Raw genomic sequence first — 21,307 nt, 5'->3', positions numbered from 1 at the left:
GCAGGTGCAGAGGGGCCCTGGGGACACCCGGCAGCTGCCTGCCTTCAGCCACAGCCATCAGGCAGCAGTAAATGAGCAATCATTAATTATTGATGGCCATGTCCTGTCCGACTGCGCTGTCTCCTGAAAGCACCCAGGGCAGAGGCCATCCCCGCTCCCCGGCAGCTCCGTCCCCCTGGGAGCCTGCGTCTGGTACTCAGAGCACGGCTCAAATCTCCCTTTCTGGCTGGGGGGAGGAACGCTGTCCCCGTTAGGAAAAGGGGAAGGAAAAGGGGACAGCAGGGATGAGGGAGCCCCCAGGGTGATGCTGATGGCCCAGCTGGGCAGCATCATCCCCACCTGTGAGTGCTGCACTACAAGGTGTCAGCAGGATGGGGCTGGGGAGGAACGGGGTTTGCACCACCCAGCCTCCCCGCAGCTCCCAGCAGGCTCCAGCCGAAGGCATTGAAGAGGCTGCAGCAGAACAGGATCCACGTGAGTGCCCCTCTGCTCCTGCCTGAGCTCCCCAGCAGCACAGCCCTGCAGTGGCACCGGGGTTTCTGGCCCTGTCTGTGCCCTGAGCTGCTCAGGAGCAGGCATCTGAGCAGCCCGTGCCCTGCAGTTTGCTCCCAGTGGCTCTCCTGTGGGGTGGCAGGGGTGGCTTCCCACCAAGGGCAGTGCTGCTGGGGCATGGCCAGTGCTGTTTGCACGTGGAGTTCCTAAAACATCGCTGTGGGGTTGTAGCTGTGGGGCCTCAAGCCCCTGGCAAATGTGGGCTGTGAAGTCAGGCTGGGTGGGAGGAGGGCAGGGGGCCCTTGCCTCATTGTAGCCTCCCTGCGAGGCAGCAGGCTGGCCTCTGTACTGCTGTCACCACCTGCTGCGCCCCTTCCCTGTGCTGCCCATGGGTTTTGGACTCTCCCCGTGCCAGGATTTTCCTGCCCCAGCCCCCCCGTTGTGACCCAGCCACCACCCACGAGTCAATCCACGTCCCAGGCAGGCTGCAGAGAAGAGACCTTTATTACTACGAGGACATAGAAAGTCTTTAAGCAAAATGGCTTAAGGCTCCGCTTTAGTGAGGTCTGGCTAGGTTAAACATTTATTTCCCACCGTTCAAAGATTGTGCCCTGGGACCGGTGGGAATGGGCTGCGATGAACTCCTAAAGCTGCGCTGCTTGCTCGGGGCTTGTGCTTGGTTGGCCCGGAGCGCCGGGGCACCCGCGTGCCCCTGCCCCGCAGCCACCTCGGCTCTGGAAGCTTGCTGCTGCTGCTGCTGCTGGTGGGAAATCTGCCCCAAGGGGTCAGCAAGCTCTCCTTGCACCCCGTGTGCGCCCCTGAGGCCCATGCAGCTGGTACTGAAGTGCTAAAGCTGCTGCCAGCATCACCTGGTGGCTGGGAAGCCCTGTCTTGTCGCTCTGCCCGGAGCCAGAGCCCACGGTGAGCGGGGGGCCGTCGTCTGCTTTCACCAGATGTCCTCCCACACCAGGCACGAAGGGGCTGACCCCCGCAGTGCTCTGCAGAGCGCAGCAGTGCAAATGAATCCCTCCCCCGATAGCTGAAAGCCAGGACAGAAGATGGCACGCTTGAACCCGGAGAGGAGAAGGAGCTGTGCTTGCGGGTGGCTCGGCGGCACAGCGCTTCCCCTCCAGGCCGGCGGTGCTGCAGCTTAGTTTTTACCAGGCCGTTAGGTGATTTCTGCTGCTCTCCCTCCCTGGCTGCCATCACTTCAGACAAGCCGGGATGCAGGAGAACGTCCTCTTCACCCGCAGCAGAAAGGGAGCGGTGCTCTTGATGTCCCTGGCTCTCGGTACCAGTCCTTGCCGAGCTCCCTCTGCTCTGGGTGCTCCTCTCCCCGCCGGCAGCAGGGCCTTGATTTCTTCCTCGTCATTGAAAGGGGATGACCCGTACCTCTGCCTCAGGTGCCTGCGGATCTGGGGAAAGAACAAGATCCCAGCGTGCTTATTTCGAAGTGCGAGACCAAGCCTGAAAGCAAGGGGCACAGGGAAGGAGTCTGGTGCCCCTGGGCTCCGTTCCTGCCCCGAGACCCACGAGCCGGCACCGCCACGGAGGAGCAGAGCCACGGGGCTGTGCAGGTGACAGAGGCTGCGTCCCCCTCGTGCCCCCACCTTGCGGGCTGCGCTGCTGCCGAATTCCTCCAGCTGCTGCCTGAAGCCAGGGTTGGGGTTGGCGACGGGTCGCACGCTTCTGATCGCCTCGAGCACCTCCTGAGAGCTCAGCTCCGTCACGGCCATGACGTAGGCGATGACGACGGTGGTGCTGCGGGAGATCCCGGCCAGGCTGGCACGGGAACGAGCACATGGGAGGCTGCCCGTGGTGTGCCCTCCCGCCTGCTGCCCTGACCCCGTGCCTGCCCCTTCCTCCACCCCTTGTGCCTCAGCTATTTTGGTTCCCCTTCTCAGCGATCTTGCTCTCTGGGAAGCCAAAGCCCTTCCAAGGTCCTCTCGCTCAGTGCCTATAAATACACCCCGCTCCCCTGGGGAAGTGAAAGTATCAGCTGCTGCCTGGAAGCCTGCCCCAAACAGCTCTCTTCCCACTTGCTCAACGACAGCAAAAAGCTGCCCCTCTCTAGCAGTTCTCCAGCCCCAGGACTCCCCAAATCCTGCTCATTTGGAGGCTGCAGCTGAGCCTGGTGGTGGATTCATGGACACGGGGACCCTTGGCAGACACTTGTGGCTGAAGCAGGGGGTTCTGGCAGCTAGACCTCCTGCTGTGCTGGGAAGATCGTGGCACTGGGCATGAGAAAAGGAGTTTTACCAGTGGACGAGGCAGTTCCCTCCATGCAGGCGACACTGGTGGATAAAACTGATGCATTCCTTGAAGTGCTTCTTGCTAGCAGGAAAAATAGCACAGAGTAAGGACCAGAGGTGCGGAACCAGATTTTTAGGCTGCAGGTGGTGCAGCCCTGAGTGTCTGAAGACAAACAAAAATCAAATGCCTGTTGCTTTACAGACACCACCACCAGCTGCTGAGACCCAAGCAGCTCAGGGCTATTTTCCCAAGAAAAAGCCTACGGCTGCTCACATCTCTGACCGTGCCAGCGCTCCTGGCCAGATCTGTGCCTTCCCTGCTCTCCCCCATCTCCAGGCAGCTCTGCCCAGGCTCCCAGGTGGAATGCTCCCTCCTCCTCTGCATCCCACTGCAGCCAGGCTGCCTGTCACCTCAGCCCAGGGCTGGGACGTGCTGCAGTTGCTGCATTTGAGGGGTTGGATGCAGCACCACAAGGGCTCAGGGTCCTACTGGCTGCCCCGCAAGGACCGAGCTCCTGCGTGTCCCCATCTGGGCGCTGGCCTCACCAAGTACTCACATGTTGGCCTCTGGCGTGTCTGGCAGGGGAATACGGAGGTAGGTGATGTCCTGCAAGACATGAGAACAGGAGAAACTCAGCCCCCAGGGTCCTGCAATCGGCTCGCCTGCACTCCCCTCAGGCTTCATTCCCACAGCACAGCTTCCCTCCGCGCAGGGCTGCTCTCCCCCTCGGTACGTGCATCGGGGAGGGCAGCAGGGAGAGAGGAAGCTTGTGGCAGAGGGTGGGAAAATAAGATGAAGCTGGAGAGCTGGAAATTGTTTCTCATCAGCGTTCAAGGCCAGGTTACGATCGTGAGCCAGCAAACTTCCCAGAGCAGAGGGGCTGCCTCGCTCCTCTGGGACTGCTGCTGGGGTGAGGTGGACGTGCCACGGGATGCTCGGAGCTGAAGGGAGGTGCTGCAACGTGGGAAGAGCTGCAGCAGCCTGCATGCTGGTGTCAGGCACGGGACCTTACCTGCAGCAAGGGCTGGGGGGATTCATGGATGGAAACAATGTGGGTAATCTTGTTCCGGCTGAGCTGCTCCAGGTCTTTGGCATCTACAGGATAAAAGTAGATATTGGCACGTAGTTGTTTCTTACCCTGCTCCTCCCACAAGCACATCCACCACCCTCCTGCAGACAAACCAGCACACGAAGCCGTGATCGGGAGGAGCAGCTGCATTACACCCCCCTCCCGTGCGCATCGACGCGCTTGGAAGAGCAGCCACAGGCAAATATGCAAACGCCTCTTGGAAATCTGGGAACACAAACCCAGGGGCACCAAAACAGAGACCTACTCCCTCCAAAGGCACTTGACCTCGCTGCTTCTGCTTGGATTCACGTCTGCGTGGGAAAGCACTCTCTTGTGCAAGCAGGCAGCTTCCCACTTGCCTCTACTTGTCCACCAGCCCAGGGCGGAAAGAACGCGCTCTGAGACCGCACCTCTCCCGTGCAACCACGACGTGGAGATGGGACCTCCTGCAGCCTCAACGATTTATCTCACAGGCTGCAGAATCAGAGCTGCAGCTTTTCATACCAACATTGAGCTTGGCTGAGTCTGAGTTCGTTTTTAGTATCTGAGGGGTCTGCAGAAAACAACTGAGCTGCAATTTGGAGCGCTCTGCATGCATCCCTCTGCAGCTGCATGCGCAGAGATCAAGGACCCTCAACTTTCTGGGGAAATGACCTACTTTTCACTAATGCTTCAGCAGCCTCTGGTTGTGATTCTGGTCACTGGTCTAGCATCAAAGTTATTATGCTGTGAGGATAGCCTGCTCATCTTGCTGGCTAAGCAGCTTTGTAGCTGTTTCCCTTTCATGCCATGACCAGCTGATCGTGCACAAGCTGCAGGAGATGAGTACTAATATTTTCTCATCTCATAGCTTTGGGTTTCTAAACTTCCGAGTGGTGTGAAACCTTGGCTCGGGAATCTGAAACATGATGTGCTAATGGCATGATGTGAATATTTAATAGAAGTGAGTCTCAAGAGGCACGCTTCACATTAGAGTCCGTGCCTTGTGTGTGCGTGCAGCGGGGAGGGAGGCGCACACCCTCTGTCCATGGGCTCGTACATCAGCTGTCACCTCCCCACCCGGCTCTGGCAGGCAGAATGACAGCAATTAGTGACACGATTGTAAAGCCTCGCTACGGCTGGAAAATGCTTTCAGTCGGAGACAATGTCTCTATGAGCTGTCAGAGCTTAATTTAGCGGGCCTTAAATCTCTGTCATCACCCTGAATTTCTTGGTAGAGCAACGCTTCGGTGGCATCAGGCCAAGATAAAACATCAGTGGTTGCTGGCAGTAACCTCTGGGAAGGGCTCGGGAGCTGGGTACCCCTGGGTGCGCTCCCCACAGGGCTCCCAAACAGCACCCAGCCAGCAGCAGCTCCTCCAGCCCTGACCCCTGGAAGTTTCCCTTCCAATGCTGAGGAGCGGGCTCTGGCCAGGCTGCTGCCAGCCAGGACTGTCACGCTGGTTCTAATGACATTTTCTTAGCAATTCATGCCAGTGTTTTCAAATGTTCTCGGCACTTAGAGCAGGAATCAAACTGTCAAAAGAGCCGTTAGGGAGGCAGGAGCTCTGATAAATGCTGGTTTTTCATGGCAGATGCCAGTCCTTAGTCATGAATGACTGACAGTGAAAACCTATTAAAGCAGTGATTCGGTGCGAGAAGGGCGACTCAGCCTCTGGGAGAAACACCCCAGCGTGTGCAGCCCCCTCCTACTCGCTGCTAAAACGTTGGGGGAGGCCGAGGCTTTCAGGAGGGCTTTCAGTTCCAACCTGTCTGTCCCTGCTCTGGTTGGTGTCACAGCATCTGCCCAGGTGCTGCTGGGTCTTTCCTGACAAGGTCATGGCCCTGCTCAGCTTCTTCCTCCAGTCTCCTGAGATCTCAGGAAAGCTATTAAAGAGAAATAAGGCAAGCAAAGCAAGGGCAGAGTTTCTGCCCTGCATTCCCACCACTGCCTCCCCTCTTGCTGTTGCTCACACAAACTGCACGCCCGTGTAGCAGAGGAAACCTCATTCCAGGATGGTGAGGCATCATCCTATCCAGTTAGCTCCAGCTCTCCGCTGCTTCTCTCCATGCTGTTTAGTTTACAGGCTCAGCACCTGCATCTGCCCAGGCCTGAGCTCCTGATTCTTCCCCTCTCCAGGAAAGCACAGCAAGGCTGGAGATGGGAAGAGGAGGCAGAGGAAGGCACTGTTGGCCCATCTGCTAGGTAAAGGGACATCCTGAGCAGGGCTCAAACAAACCCTAATGATGGGGAGTGCAACAGGAGAGCAGCTTTTATCCCTCAGCTGGAAGAGGAAGCGCCGTGCACTCACGCACCCGGGAGCCCCTAAACCTTCCTGATGTGGCTGCTGCTGACCCTCCGAGCTCAGCCCACCCGTGCAGCACGAGCCTGTGGGGTTGGGGCAGACAGAGCTGCCCAGCTCAAGGACTCCTCCGCGGCGTGGGGCTCTGCTTACCGATGAAGTTTCCCAGGTAAAGGCCGGGGAGGATCTGCAGGACACAGAGAAGAGGTGTCAGTCCATCAGCAGCTAACGCAGTCCCTGGTACCCACTGCGCTGGGGCTCCTTGCCCTGCCCCTGCCACCACCCGTGCCCGAGCACAGCAGAGGCCAGGACGAAGCACACAAAGGGAACCAGCAGCATTCACCACTCGCCTCTCCTCCCCTGGACTCCAGCCACTCCAGCCCACACCACCACGGGCTGTGGCAAACCAGCAGAGCCTGTGGAAGGGCTCACACTGGTCAGCCCAGCCTCAGCAGGAAAGGCAAAAGCACTGCCACCAAGACAAATGGCTAAATGACCTGTCTGCTGTCACCTCGCTGCCTCCAGGCCTGCAGCAACAGCAGCACAGCTCAGTGCCTGACATCCAGCCCAGCTGATCTTTGGCCACACCAGTGGCAGCCCCATTCTGCCTTTCCTGCCTCATGCTCCAGGCCCTTGCAGGCACGGGAAGGCTGCCCGGTCTCTCTTATTGCTCCCTTATCAATTCCACTCTCAATTTCTTTAGCGATTTATTGCTCTTTTTGCTCATTATCTATTTTTATCTGGGCTCAGCACGCTGCGTACGCCTTAAGGCAGCCTCAGCCTGCCCCTGACCTGTGCTCCTCCTGCTGCTCGAGGCACGAGGAAGCAGCAGACCCAGGGAACCTGGAGAACGTGACCCAGGACAGCCTTGGCCAGCGCTGGCAGAGTGGGGAGTGATGACACGATCCACACAGCCCCCAGCTCTGCTCTGCTCCCTGTGCTCCACGGGGAGCCCGTTTCTAACAGGCCTGGGACAGATTGCTCTGAACACTGTGCCTTGAATGTAATTGCCTTGCAAAACTTCACTTCTTGTGATGAAAAGATAATTACTTGACAATGCCTCTATTAACAGCACTGCAGATTACAGAAGTGAGACACCCTGCATCCATTCCTACCCTTAGCTGTTTTGTATTTTCCTGTTTCCCATCTTGGAAAATGAGGACTAACAGCCTGGGCACACTTCTGTGCGCTCAGGTTCACTTCCAGCTTCTCCCTGCTGCGTGTTTGGTGGGCTGGGACCTGGGCAAGCAGAGAGGATTTCTACAAATACAGTTGTGCTTGCACAATGTCTTATCTCACTGCTCATGTTTGGAAACATTTCTATTGCTCTAACAGCTTAAAGATCTTTTTTATGATTCCTTAAATCTTAGATCAATTTTATATCGACGGGGCGCCTTTAACTTTCAGCAGCTGCACGGCAAATGAGATGGCACAAGAGCCATTTAGCAAGGCCAGCTCCCAGGGGCAGGACGCTGAGCCATGAATAATGGCACATTCCTGTCCCTGTAACTTTCTGATCCACTCCTCGCTGAATAAAATGGGGCATTGCAGCTCTGTCTAAAACACCGAAAACTGTCCCAGGTAATGAGTGGTTTTAGGTTGGAGGGGATGTTTAAAGCATAAAGAAGATGTCTCCGTTCACCTGTGACCTGGGAAAAGCTCAGACAAGCAGGAAATAGTGCCCGTGCCCTCTGTTGTGCAGAGCACAGCGCTGGCAAGCACAGGATGTGGCACCACACCACCCTCAGGGTCTAACAGGGTTGCTGGCGCGTGCTTGGGATCTCGTGCCTTTGCTTTAATGGTGTTGGAAGTTTCCTCCCTCCCTCGGAGGGGTTGCTGTGACCTCCTGTCCTCCACACTCCACCGTGAACCCGGCAGTGCTGTTCAAACCCGGCCTGCCCTGGCAGAAGTGGCCAGGGGTAAGCCCGAGCTGCAGCTCCGCACGGCCTCTCTGCCTGCTTCTCATCGGATTTTGCTCAGCCTGCAGGAAAACAAGCTCCTCCGGCAGCCGTGCCCGGTGCCGCTTTCAGCATCGGCGGGGAGGCTCCCTGGCACGCGAAACGCTGCTCGGCATCGCAGAGCAACCAGAAGCAGACCGACATCTCCCACCTCCAGCACTGCAAGCCCGTCCTGCAGCGCCCGGCCCTGCAGAGCTGCACCCCGGCGCTCCCTTTACCTTGCTCATGCCATTTCCCATCGTCTGCAGTACGCGCCCCGGGAGGGGCGGGGAGCAGGTGTCCTTGTCCCCGATGCTACCGTCCGCCCTGTCCCCAGGCGAAGCTGCTCCGGATGCTCCCTGGGAGGGTTTTCGTCATGAAGAGCTTGCTCCTGCGGGACAGCCGCTTGTCACGGGGGGCTCGATTCCAGCACACGGAGGCCAATCCCCCGGCAGCAGCGGGCTCTCCCGGACAGGAGAGACCTTGGCCGCTTCCCCTGAGGCTCCTGCCAAAGCCGAAGCCCTTCCCCAGCACCCGCCTCCCTTGCACCGACTGCTCCTTCTTACCGGGAGGAGACAAAGGAGGAGAAACTCCACCTCTGAGCGGTGGTGTGGGAGCGCCGGGCGCGCTGTCTGCTGACGGCCGCCGCTGCCAGCACGGCCGGACAAGGCTGCAGTGTGAAGAGAAGAACAAAACCTTTGTCCTGCCCCATCAAGGACAGTCTGTTTGGCCACGCAGCCAAGCGCCCGGTGGCATGCCCGGCCCTCCCTGTGCCTGCCGTGGGGGGTTCAGGACCCCAGCTCCTGCGCTGCAGAACCGCAGGCTGGCAGCGGCGGCAGCTCCGTACCCACCTGCACACAGGTGAAATGTCTCTCTTCCCGGGGGAAATGTCCCTTTTGTCCCCACAGATCGGGCAGCACCAGTGGCTGCCAGCACCTGAGAGGCCAGGTTCAGCTGGCAGGTGCCCAGCCAGCACCCCAGGGCTGCTCCCTCCCTCCCTCCTGCGTCACCCGCACCAGGGCAAAGTCCGGGTCCTTTTGGTGACCTGAGCACTGGGAAGCGTTGGCACCGTCCCTGCAGGGCGCTGACAGGGCTGCAGGACAACCAGGAGCAGGTTGGAGCCTGGCCTGCGCCCCCCGTCCTCAGCCGGGCAGGACTCCCAGCCCCTATGGGAACACTGCAGCCTCTGCCCCCTGTGCCCTGTGGGGTGGCAGCTGTCCCCTTGGTGTCACTGGGGCGGGGGACAACCCCATGGCAGGGGACAACCTCACAACAGGGGACAACCCTATGGCAAGGGACAACCTCACAGCAGGGGACAACCTCACAGCGGGGGTCAACCCCACAGCAAAGAACAACCCCATAGCAGGGGACAACCCCATAGCAGGGGACAACCCCACAGCAGGGGACAACCCCATAACAAGGGGACAACCCCACAGCGCTCCCCCTGGGCTGGGCAAGGAGCCAGGCCAACCCCGCACCCTGGGGACCCCGGGGCTGCGTTAGGGACCCACGGGTTGGAACTGGGGGGCTCTGGGGGTGACCGGGGGGGACTCCCCAGGCCCAAGGGCCCCCCCCCCCAGGCCCTAGGCCGCGGGCGCCCCCTGCTGCGCTGCGGTTGCCATGGCGACGGCTGCGGCCTGCGGGGCCTGCACCATGGCGGGGCGGAGGGTGAGGCCGCTGCCCCCCCGGCCTTCCTCCTCCTCCTCCTCCTCCTCCTCCTCCTCCTCCTCCTCCTCCTCCTCCTCCTCGGCCTCTCACCGCCTCTCCTCTCCGCTCCTCTCCCCGCAGGCCGCCGCTCCCCGTGCCCCGAAGAAGCCGAAGCAGCGCCCGGCGGAGCGCGGCGGGGCCGGGCCGGGCAGCACGGGCGGCTCTGCCCCCGGGGCCGCCCCCCTCCCGCCCCCACCGCCCTCCGGCCGCCCCCGGCCCTGTGTCCGCTTCAAGTGCGGCTTCACCGGGCCCGTCCTGGATGTGCTGAGCCGCCGGCCCGGCTGGCAGCAGGCGAAGGAGTAAGCGAGGCCTGGCCCCGCTGCCCCCGGCCATGGGGGTCCCTCCCGCCGCCTCCCGTTCGGCAGCGGCTCCCCGGGGGCAGTTGGGGGTCCCCCGGGGGCAGTTGGGGGTCCCCCGGGGCAATTGGGGGTCCCCCGGGGTATTTGGGGGTCCCCCGGGGCAGTTGGGGCCTGGGCCATGCTGGGTGCCAGGCCCAAAGCGGCCCCATAGCGCTCCCCAGGTTGTGCCCGCAGCTCCTGGGTTTGTGTAGGTTGAGGCAGGCCTGGGGGGGGGGAATCCTAAAATTTCTCCCCTTCTGATTTTAAAGATGAGGAGAACGCCCCCAGCCCGAGCAGCTCCCCTCTGGTGGAGGGGGTGCGGGGAGGGGAGGTGGCCGTGGGTGGTGGTGACCCCGGGTAAGCGCGGTGCTTTCTGCATGGGGCCTTCCTCCCCAGCGAGGAGGAGTGGGATTTTCTCTGGTGTGATGTCAGTTGGCTTCGGGAGAATTTTGACCACACGTACATGGAGGAGCACGTTCGCATCTGCCACTTTCGCAATCACTATGAGGTAAGAACCCCTCAGAGGTGGAGTGAAACTAGGAGGGTTTGAGGAGGTATTTTTAACTTGTCTGTAAGTTTCCACAAGAAGTGGTTATGACTGGAAATACCTGGTAATGTTTTCCACCGTGAAAACTGGCTTCTCTTACAGCTCTGATAAACCTTCAGAATGTATCAACATCCCTCTGCCTCAGGTAGGGCTTTGCTCAGGATCCTGACACTTCACTTTACCCTGTTCCCAATTTAGTAAGCACCAGCAAGGTCACGAATCTTGAAAACTACAAAACCAGTTGTGTAGGGGATCTAGTTAAAATAGGAAATGCCTTCCTCTGTGTAGGTGAGTTTCCTGACACGTTTGCGGGCGGGATCTCTAGTGCATTAGGATTGGACACACGTGTTCTCGTCTGCCGAGTGAAAGAGAGCTTTTACCCTACATACATCTAAGGCTGGTGCATTGCAACAGGTCCTCCAAAAGGGCAGTATTTTGGGGAACCTTATTTCTATTTATGAGCAGATTTAGTTGCAGCAGCTAAAACTTACCATCTCAGAGGTCTGCCCCCCATCCTCTCATGGATGCTGACTTGATTTCAGCAGTAAGGGCTGCTGAGCAGGGTGTGCATCTGTTCTGAGCCTTCATGCTCACCAGTGTTAGCATAAATGGGGACTGGCAGTGGTTTGTAACACTTGTCTGTAACCTGCAGCAGTTCAGGAGCCGAAACACTTCCAGCTCAGCTGATCTTGCCACAGGGGCAGCAATCTGGGGAGCGGTGGGGCTGCAGTGGTTTGGGTTAAGCCTGCCTGCAGACATGGTTACAGCTGTCGGTGTGGGCAGTTCTGAACAGGGCTGTCTGCTGGAAATGAGTGTGTTGACTGCACTGAAAGGTTACGTTAGAAATGGTAAAACATGGGTTGTAAAACCTGCTCTGTTTAGCTTCTCTCTGTTTGTGCAGGGATTAAATAAAAATTGAAATCAAGCCTTCTCTGCGACAAAGCAAAAGCAGTTCTCAATGATTTCCACGTTTGTTTATTTTTTTCCTGAGGCATATGTGGTGCAGTTGATTCCCCAGATGTCACCAGAAACATCTCAAGGGCAATGAAAGTGAGTCAGGCTGCATGAGCATCTGTTGAACCTAACCTTATATTTCTCTTTCTACCCAGCTGAGTCGGAAGAATTACTTAGTGAAGAACCTGAAGAGGTTTCGGAAGCAGTTAGAAAGAGACGCAGGAAAGCTTGAGGCAGCAAAATGTGATTTTTTTCCAAAGACGTTTGAAATGCCTTCAGAGTACCATTTGTTTGTGGAAGAATTTCGCAAGAAGCCTGGCACCACTTGGATAATGAAACCGGTAAGTGTATGTTCCTCTGAGGAAAGTGAGACAGTGATGAATGGATGCCTTCATCCTGTGGAAGGAGAGGAAAATATGCAGGAAATCCACAGGAATAATGGCATGTAGCAAGGTGGTTAGGAGCAGCAATACTTCTGTCCAGTTTCCTGGCCAACACGTACTACCAAAACACTGCTTTTTGTGTCACGATTTATTTCAGCAGCTGAAAAACAGCTCATTTTATTTGTAGAGCCAAAGTTAACTCAATGGTGAGGGTACAAAGCCCAGGATTTTTGTGCGTAGGAACAGATTGTGCTCTTAGGGATTGTTGCTATGGGGCTACGGCCAAGTTCATGCTCTGAAATATTTCAGTTCAGCTGCAGGTGTACAAGAAGGTGTGTGTGTATGTAGGGCAGCTGTCTAATCGGGCTTCTGGTTAAGCAGTATTTTAAGGCAGCTCCTAAAGATGGAGCTATGAAAACATCTGTTTGGTTTCAAGGAAATCCCACTACATTAGATGTCAGCCCTTGTAAATCCAGGCAACTTACTGAGTGGACTTTAATCTCTTAACGTTCTTAGGATGACAGGAAACTCCACGAGCAGCCTGGAGTGTAAATTGGGGTGGATTTGGTTGGCATTAGCTTTTTTTATGCTCCGCAGTTAGAGACCTGAAGTGTAGCCTCGTGCTCTGAATCCAATTTGTCCCACAAAACTTACGGCTCTGTGGAACTGTGCTGATTGAAGCAACTTCCAATTCAGCCAGCGTCCTTGGGAACCAAGAAAAAACTGTACTGTTTCCTTTACAAATCTCAATGTAAAGCTGAGAAATGTCTTGCTTCTGCCAGTTGATTCAGGCCATATAATATCATGACTATCATGCCATGGTGTGTAATTAAAAATACACTGATCTGTGGGACTATGAGAGGACAGGCACGTTGCTTTGTGCCGTAGGTCTGGCAAGAAGGTTGGGACAGGACAACTTGCCGTAGCTGCGAGTCAGACCCATCAGTAAGGGCATGCTTCTGAGAAGAAAATGGGAGGTAATTATGCAAACTAACATGTGAATTACAGCCAGGAGGATAGCAGCTAGTGATTATCCAACTCTGCAAATGGGGATGTGTTAATTGTCAATGGAAAACCTTATATTAAGCTGATTTTTATGCCCACAACCTCAATTAAAATGGTGAAAAAAACAGCATACAGTAAACAAGGATATATGAAAAGCCTGTGATTACAGGGATTTTACCAACTTCTTAAATGAAATAGTTTGTGACTGACCTCAGAAGCTCACAAACAAGTAAAAAATAACTCTGGTGCTCGTTCTGTCGGTCTGTGTTCTTGAGCAGCCCCACGTAGTGATGTCTTGGCCTGCCTCCTCCCACGCTTGGGTACCGTAGGTCAGGACGTGCATGGTGCCAGATCCTGGGACTGCAGGAATCTGGACTTCCTTTGGAGGTGTTCTGGGGAGTCTTGCTTCTCAGGTGGCTTATACAGACCACTTCTCACTTGCTTTTAATACATAGCACAAACTAGGCTGGCTTCAGGTTTGTTCTGCTCTTGCTTGCCGTAGTTCTCTGACATCTTTCATGACTTCCCTGTTTAATTAAGTTCTGTAGCATACACAAATTTCAAGTGTGACTTAAAAATTCCCAACAACATATGTTGTGTTACTTATATTTCTGCAAGCATGTGACAGAGTTGTTTATTCGTTACTATGGAACTTCCCCATAGGCTGTCTGCCTGCTTTGCCCTTTCCACCAGGAATTCTCCTAGCACTTGTAATCTGAGCGTTTAGCACTTGAGAGCTGTTGTTGGATCCCTTCGTTTTCTCCCTGTCCCCATAACATTAAATAAATACGCTTGCATACAAACAGATGATGAATCAGGTTATGCAGGGCTGCTATGTTGAAACTCTGGGGAACAGCAGGAAATCCTAACGTGAAAGCAAGTAACTGCCTCTCCATGCTGTAGGTCGGCAGGTCTCAAGGTAAAGGAATCTTCCTGTTCCGAAAACTGAAGGATATCGTTGACTGGAAGAAGGTGAGAACAACTGTCTTCTCTTTAGGCAATCTTGTTCTTTTGCTATTCTTTCATCTCCTGTTTTTGCCAATGACTTGTTCTGTCCTCTGCAATATTCCTTCGCTGTTCCCTTGAGTGACAGCAAAGCTTCTTAGAGTGGGTTTTCCCAAATAATTGGATATTTTATCTGGGATCTGACTTCTTAAATGGAGACAGAGCATCCAAAAAAACTGAGTGTATGTGGGGAAAGATGGTGGAAAAACAGTTTGTTGAAAGGGGAAACTGCACGTTGTTTCTCTCACAGGATGGTGGCCGCACAGAGGAGCAGAAAGATGAAACACAAGTAGAAACTTACGTAGCCCAGCAATATATTGAAAATCCATACTTAATAGGAGGTAAGATGCCCATCCAAGCCTCTGCTTTTCTGGTTTGGGGAAAAATTACCCTAACCTACGGGATTCCCCCTGGACAGAGAGGGCACCATAGGTTGTTCTCTGTGCTGAACCATATGTGGCTAACTTCCTGGAGTGACCTGTTCCTGGGCCTGTATGTGACTAAATAATCTGCAGCACCGATATCTGTGGCGTGGTAACTAATTAGCTTGCTGAGGAAAGGCTTGTGAGAATGTAGAAATGACTCTGTGAACAGCCACCGGGACTAATTCAATACACAAAGTGTTAAGAATAAGTGTGCTGTCGCTCTCAGACAGATCATTACATCATCATGTGCCCAAATATTCATTAAAAGAATGCAAAGGGATGCTTACTTAAGCTTTGCATTATTTGTCCAGAAACTTGTGAATAGTCATTGACCTGGAATAGTGGTCCTACTGGTGTTCTTAATATTAGATAAATGTTTCTGATTCTAAAAAAAAAAGTATGAATTTCAGTCCTCTACCTTTGCGTGCTTATTTAGATATAAACTGATATTGGGTACTTGTAGGTAGCAGTACTGACAACTGCATTGCATTATTTTTCTGTTCTTCATAGGCCGAAAGTTTGACTTGAGAGTTTATGTTCTAGTGACATCCGTAAGTGCAAGCCACCGTTACTAAATTCTTACATCAAAACTGGATTTTTCCCTCAGTGCTCAGTTGTTCCTTTCCTTTTCTCCCAGTACATCCCGCTGAAGGCCTGGTTATACAGAGATGGATTTGCTCGCTTTTCCAATACACGATTTACTCTGAACAGCATAGATGATCACTGTATCCTACCTGTCCGTGTGTGTGGTAAGGAGGGGTAAGAAAAGAAATGTACAGTTTTACTGCTTGGTATTAGATACAGCAGATGAACCTTGTCACTTCTGACACCTGTAGGATTCTCCTGTCCTGCTGCTGTTATTGTGTTTCTCCTGTCTCTTCTTCACTGGAAGGCTGGTGTCACCAGATCATGGGAAATGTCAGTTTGACAAATCAGCTAGGAACCCATGCTGAAATGTCAGTCCTGATTTTATTGTTAGTGGTTGAATTTTGGCTGCCTTTCCCCTTCCTTAGCTTCAGAGAATGGAAGGACAGAGTGATTCATGGGATAGCACTATTTGATTTCCTATGTGTCACGCTTGTTACTGTATTGAGTTTGATAGCTTTTACTTGATTAACGCATCTTCCCAAAAGGTATCTGACCTTAATTTGATGGCTTAGGAGACAGGAAAATCCATCACATCTCTCAGTGAAAGTCAGCAGAGTTCAAGCATGCTCTGAACGACCCAAAGCCGTACCAGGATGGGGGTACAGCAGTCTTGGGTGGGGGTGCACTGGGGTCTGGAGGCACACTTACATGAAGAGCTTCATCCCAGCCAGGAGGTACGTGGTTTGTTCAAGGCAGTCACTCTTTCAAGAGTGCTATTTGGAAAGTGACTGCTCTTTTTTATTTTTTCCTGCAATTGTTAGTAAGATATCATGCAGTGCTGTATATAAGCTCAGGTGGCTGCAGCCTCTGATTACAGACAGGGAGGATAATTAATTAGTACTGAGGCAAAGGAGGATGGCGTAGAGTAAAAATTCAGCATTTACTGGTTCAGCATCTGTGTGTCTTTGATCCTTATCTCTGCTTTATGCCAGATGTTCATCTCACCAATGTGGCAGTGCAAAAGACTGCTCGTGATTATGATCCCGAGAAGGTGAGCACGTGTGTGTTGTCTGCAGACTATTCCCCTGATGCCTGCCATTTGGGCTCTTCTGGCAGATGCGAGCAAGCTGACCTCATCATGCCAGCTGCCATGCTGTGGACATGTGCGGCAGCCACTTAAATGTGCTGCCTTGTCTCCAGACACCCATAAATGTGATTTCATTGATAGGGGAGAGGCTGGGCGAGCGTTCTGCTTTAACTATTGCATTGCAGCCGTCTGCTCATCTACAAGGCTGATGGTTTTGACTTTAATAGCTTTCTGCTCAGAGCTCTTCTGAGCTGTAGATACCTTATCGCTTGGCCCTTCATTTCTAAGACCTCAGTGATACAACAAGGTTAGCACTGCTGCACACAACTGTCAGTCTTAAGCCTTGTGTCTCAAGAGGTGGCAGCTGAAAGAGAAAATAATCTTAAATGAGATGTCAGGTTCCTACTGAATCTGAGATGAGGGTTGACATTTGGGAGTAATAGAGGATTGTGTTGAACTTCCCATTTTTATAGTGTATTCCCTCTTACAAATCTCTCATCTGTATGGAAAGGAGGGTCTCTGCAATACCCTGACAGAAGATAAGATGGTGATTTGCTGTTTGGGAACTTCTGATGGGGACCTGGAGACTTTTTTCCCCCTTCCCTTATAGCTGTACAATAATCAAGTTTGAATTGCTTAACTGCAGTGTGGGGTTAGTGGCCCTTGCCTTCTGGTCTCTGGGTTTTTACTAAGAATTCTTGCTTGGCTGTAGAGACTATGGAGTGATGACTGAAAATCATGCAGATAAAATGTGTGTTCACCCATTGGGAACAGCTTAGTGTAATTGTGTTTGGATGTCTCAGGGCTGCAAGTGGATGATTCAGCAGCTCAGGCAGTACTTGACTGCCAAGCATGGAGCAGGATCGGTGGAAGTTCTCTTCGCGGATATGGACAACATTTTCATCAAGAGCCTCCAGAGTGTTCAGAAAGTGATTATCAGTGACAAGCACTGCTTTGAGCTCTATGGCTATGACATCTTGATCGATCGGAATCTGAAACCGTAAGGGTGTTAATGAACATAAAAGGGATTATAGTAGCAGGCCAGCTGCTTTCCCTGTGGTGGTGGGGACACCTCGAGATGCTTCTGTCTTCAGCGTAGATAGCTGCTTGCAGGCTGGCTACAAGCAAGCCAGTCCAGGAGCTGCAAGTGAAGCACGGAGGGGTTTGAATCATTTTAAGCACAGGAAGCTGAAATACAGAAGGAATACAGCTGGTTTTGCTCAGAGTGTCAGGGTGCATTAAAAGGGATCAGCACCGTGTGAGTTTCTGTAGGATCTCTAGCACTGCATTGTGGAAACCTGCTAACTTGGTTATTTCTGTGATGTTTTCCCCCAGAGTATCAATGTATCGCAGCAATTGCTGGAGGTGGGAGGGTTACGATCATCTCTTCTGCTGCAATATACATGAGGAGCAGTGTCCTGTTGGCAATGATAAACGCCCAGCCAGCAGCATTAGACTGCTAGCACTAAAACGTGCCCCTTGTGTTTGTGGTACGCTGGCTAAAAGGTAGACCCCAACTGGAAGAGATGCCTTTTGTTAACTGTGGAGAAGAAGAGGCTTCACAGGAGCTGAGGATGTTTAAAACAACTGAACAAGCCCTCTTCCCAAAAAACTGAAAACATAATTTGACTCTATTGAGATATCTTTTAAATTCAGCTTTTATTCACTAAGTGAAAAATATGACTAAACGTTCAGCTGAAATTCTCAGGTTTTTATCTGCTGCATACGCAACCCAAGTATTGCAACAGCAGGAACCTGAAAGTGCAACTGATTTGTCATTACATGAGCTGAGAAAAATAGAAACAGCAAGTAGTACTTCAGAGATGACAATGAAATTGGATAATTCTTTCAGCCTTAATCATATAAAATGCAAATGGTACCATAGGTAAGGAAATGTCCCTGAGATATGACTTATGTTGGTGGTGTTCTCTTATGAAGTGTCTTTAATTTTATTTTTTTTTTTAAACTGTTTCCTCTGCCAGCACACAGTAGCTGGCATACCTGTAACAGCCCCGTGTCCTGTCAGCATCAGTCTAATATTTCACGTAGCACCACTGGAGACAGCTTTATCTCGAATGAGCAAGTAAATGCAGCTCAGCTGTGGTCCTGGTAGCTCTAATTTGTACAGTCTACTCTGTCCATAGCCTAAAACCGAATTACTGCTTAGGCAGCATGCACATAAACAGCTGGAGTGACTTCAGTTCATTGGGAGACAAATCCAAGTGGTGAATCGGAATAAAAGCCATTGATGTTACAGTGCTTAGAGGCCACTGCTGCTGTTTGCTGCGTTTACTTGGCTCTTGTAGGAGAGCTGTTTGAATGCTGTTGTGCTAGCAAACTGCTCCCAGGACACATTTGCATTCTTCCACCAAAAACAGGTTAGTGCTTATTCTGTGAATTACCCTCGGTGTTTACTGCTTCATCTAGAGTTTGGTTTTAACTTGCATGACTTTCTGGATGCTAGAGGGATTTTTTCTTTATTACTATTGAGAACAGGAATAGAAACTTTGCAATAAGCTCAGAATGTTCTTTGGCTCGGTGTGCGGTAAAGAGATTTGGGGTTAGATTTCCTATTGCTTCACACTTATTATCCTGCTAGCAGGCAGGAGGGTTATTGCGGATGGACGCTTCTGTTAGATGAACCGCTGACAAAACTGCCTGTTTCCCCCTAAGTTACTCTTGTCTTATCTCCTCAGCTGGCTCCTGGAGGTAAACGCTTCACCTTCCCTTATTGCCAGTAGCCAGGAGGACTATGAACTCAAGTGTCATCTTCTCAAAGACACACTTCATATTGTGGACATGGAAGGCAGGTGGGCAAAGAAGCTTATTACCTTCTAAGGGTTTTTATTAATGTGTGGAACGGGTGGTCTGGTTCTGTCCTGTCTGTTCTTGGCAAGTGATTGTAATGCTCTAAGCTTTGTAACTGTTAAATAACAAATTTCCAGAAACGGAGCAAAGCAAGCAAGCCTGCTGCCACTTCAGTGGGGAAAACAAAACAGCCCAGGGTTGCAAAGGGAATTAAGTCAGTGTTAGAGCTGGGACTTGCACAAGAACTCTTTCAGTTTCTTCTGCATTGTGCCTCCCACACCTATCGCTTCTGGAGCAATCTGTTCCAAGAAGCTTGTCTTGCATCAGTTTGTGATTGACTTTATAACTGTGCTAACCTCGGATATTAATAGTAGAAAGATGTCCACTGCTTTCAGCTGTTCAGCTCTGTCTCTGACAGGGAGTTTATTCCCGTGCACAGACAGATAATCATTACTCAGGTACTTCAGTTCATGTATTTGATGTTGTAGGCTGACAGGGAAGGAGAAGCGTGTTGGAGGCTTTGATCTGATATGGAACGACGGGCCTGTCAGCAGAGAGGGAAACCTGGGTACCCTGGTGAATGGGAACTTCATGGCAAACACACATCTAGGTACGTACTCACCCAGCGCTGGCAGGTGCCCTGCCCACATCCTTTCCTCACTAAGAGGAGAGCACGCGCCTTTCACTTGAGAACAAGAAAACAGGGAGTGTGGACTCTGGGATTAAGGGTCTAAAAGGAACAAACGTTTTCCAAAAGCGGATGTAAGCAACCAGACTGCAGAAGCGCTGTTGAAAACAAGCACATAAACGTAGGGGAAACAACTTTGTTTATAGCCCTGCTTTTCAAGTTTGAAGTCACTGCAGAATTTTTTCATGTGTCAGTATCGCAGAAAAACTGCTCTACAATGATTGTGGTAACCATTTACCAAGCACTCCCCTAAAGCTAGCTGTGTATCTAACTGTTGTGAAGTAGTACATGGATTCTGAAGTCATACTTCCAAGAGGCTAATGGATCTTAAGTTTACTTTGTAGTGCTCAGTGTGCATACGATCATCACTGCCTGTAGTTCCTAACTAAAAAAACACGAGTACAGCAATTACCTTACCCTTCACAGGCATGAAGAGTAAGGTCATGTGCAACTCCCCTGTTGGTATTTTCATTGCAGGCTGCTATAATGACAGGAAGCAACAACTGAAGCAGCTTTTCAGGACTCTTTCTGCACAGCAGACAGCATGAGGCCGATACCAAGCTTGCCTTGGGAGAGCACCGTAGGTGAAGTCTGTGGTGTCTCTCCCTCTCTTCCTCATATCATGCAGCAGCAGTTCCCATCCCTCTCTGGACATGGCTGCCTCAGCACAAGGTTGCTGACCTTGTTTCCTAAGGGTTCCCCAGCTGGGAGGCTGCAACAGGCTTGAATAAAAAAATATTTCGTAATGGCCAACACAAGACACTCACAAGTGATGCTGGCTTCTCAGCTGACCACCTGCAACCTATACAGACTGGGAGAAAATAAAGCAGCTAAACACATTCTGCATAGCAAAACAAAGCTTTTAAGGAAGGCGGGCACCTGATCCTTCTGCTGCTACTACTATGGAAACATGTCAGACCATAAAACCTGTTGCCATGATACTGTAAAAATAACCTTGCCATCACATGTTAAGGAGACATTTCCTGGCTGTACTACACAGGTTATGTAAGAGCGTAGTTACAACACAGGCACTTGGCAGGGTGCTGCCATTCACTTCCAGAAGAGATGCAGCTTTCTGAAAAGCTCCTGGTAAGACAGATCAGATAATAAGCTGATGTTACTCTTAATTTATGTGTCTGAAGCGTAAGCCTGAAGTGGACAGCCTTGCTTCTTGCAGTTGAACACTTAGGCTATGTTGTGTTAGCTGCAGAATTTTAAAACTTAAATCAAATAAATGGTAGTCAGCTTTATAAATTTTAAAAATGAGCAATCCCTCAGTTTTAGTGAGTCTGACAGGATTTATTTTTTTTTTTTAACTCTGCCTAATTTGAAGTGCATGTGGAACTAAACAAGGCAATGCAGGGCTGCCTGGAGGACACACCTCTGACCTGTTGGAAGGTGCGTCACGGAGCCAGGAAAAGGGTGCTGCATGAAGTTTGACATGGCTGTGCAAAAGCTGCAGGAAGGCACAGAGCAAGGGCAGAGTCAGATCCAACTTTGTGTTAGGTTTGACAGGACAGGTGAGCTAGCTGGAGAGACGGTGAAACATGGACAAGTGCAACATTTAAAGTCCTTAATTTACATCAAAGACAGTCTTTACAGAAGTTTGGAAAACAAAGGGCAGATGGTTTCCTATACCAAAAAAAAAAATCACTATAGACCATTACTAATTATGATTTTTTTTTTTTTTTTTTAAATTAAGCTTTTGAAAAACTTAAGGTCTTAAAGAACTTGTAGTG

The 21,307-nt window shown here is 51.9% G+C and overlaps 2 protein-coding genes across 3 annotated transcripts; one reads left to right on the top strand and one right to left on the bottom strand.

The window, feature by feature from the left end:
• Positions 1–993: 993 nt before the first annotated feature.
• On the bottom strand, positions 994–9,879 carry DUSP15 (dual specificity phosphatase 15). 2 transcript variants are annotated; one of them, XM_082773695.1, is made up of 9 exons: positions 9,792–9,879; positions 8,600–8,703; positions 8,273–8,424; positions 6,250–6,283; positions 3,758–3,840; positions 3,302–3,351; positions 2,752–2,826; positions 2,103–2,274; positions 994–1,907 (listed from the first exon to the last, which is right to left on the bottom strand). In XM_082773695.1, the coding sequence occupies exons 3-9, from the start codon at positions 8,291–8,293 to the stop codon at positions 1,698–1,700; spliced, it is 645 nt and encodes a 214-aa protein (XP_082629821.1). In that variant the 5' UTR covers positions 8,294–8,424; positions 8,600–8,703; positions 9,792–9,879; the 3' UTR covers positions 994–1,697. The 2 variants fall into 2 exon arrangements, with proteins under 2 accessions (XP_082629821.1, XP_082629822.1); XM_082773696.1 differs by lacking the exon at positions 9,792–9,879 and adding an exon at positions 8,885–9,120.
• Positions 9,654–21,306, top strand: TTLL9 (tubulin tyrosine ligase like 9; the record flags this gene model as incomplete). Its single annotated transcript, XM_082773364.1, has 13 exons — positions 9,654–9,701; positions 9,822–10,039; positions 10,475–10,586; positions 11,735–11,920; positions 13,871–13,939; positions 14,223–14,313; positions 14,908–14,948; positions 15,035–15,122; positions 15,978–16,036; positions 16,876–17,072; positions 18,769–18,882; positions 19,369–19,490; positions 20,046–21,306. 13 exons carry the CDS (start codon positions 9,654–9,656, stop codon positions 20,114–20,116), a joined length of 1,416 nt encoding a protein of 471 aa, XP_082629490.1. The 3' UTR covers positions 20,117–21,306.
• Position 21,307: the final 1 nt, after the last annotated feature.

This window comes from Aythya marila, assembly GCF_965140915.1.
Source record: "Aythya marila genome assembly, chromosome: 16".
Classification (NCBI taxonomy): domain Eukaryota; kingdom Metazoa; phylum Chordata; class Aves; order Anseriformes; family Anatidae; genus Aythya; species Aythya marila.
Note: the sequence above shows the minus strand (reverse complement) of the source record. Positions and strands in the feature narration are given on the sequence as shown.

Coding starts and splice junctions, on each gene's coding strand:
- DUSP15 (XM_082773695.1), bottom strand. CDS start 8,293: ATGGGAAATGGCATGAGCAAG. Junction 3,352..3,757: donor CCCCCCAGCCCTTGCTGCAG/GTAAGGTCCCGT, acceptor CATGTCTTGCAG/GACATCACCTACCTCCGTAT. Junction 1,908..2,102: donor GCAGCAGCGCAGCCCGCAAG/GTGGGGGCACGA, acceptor TTCTTTCCCCAG/ATCCGCAGGCACCTGAGGCA.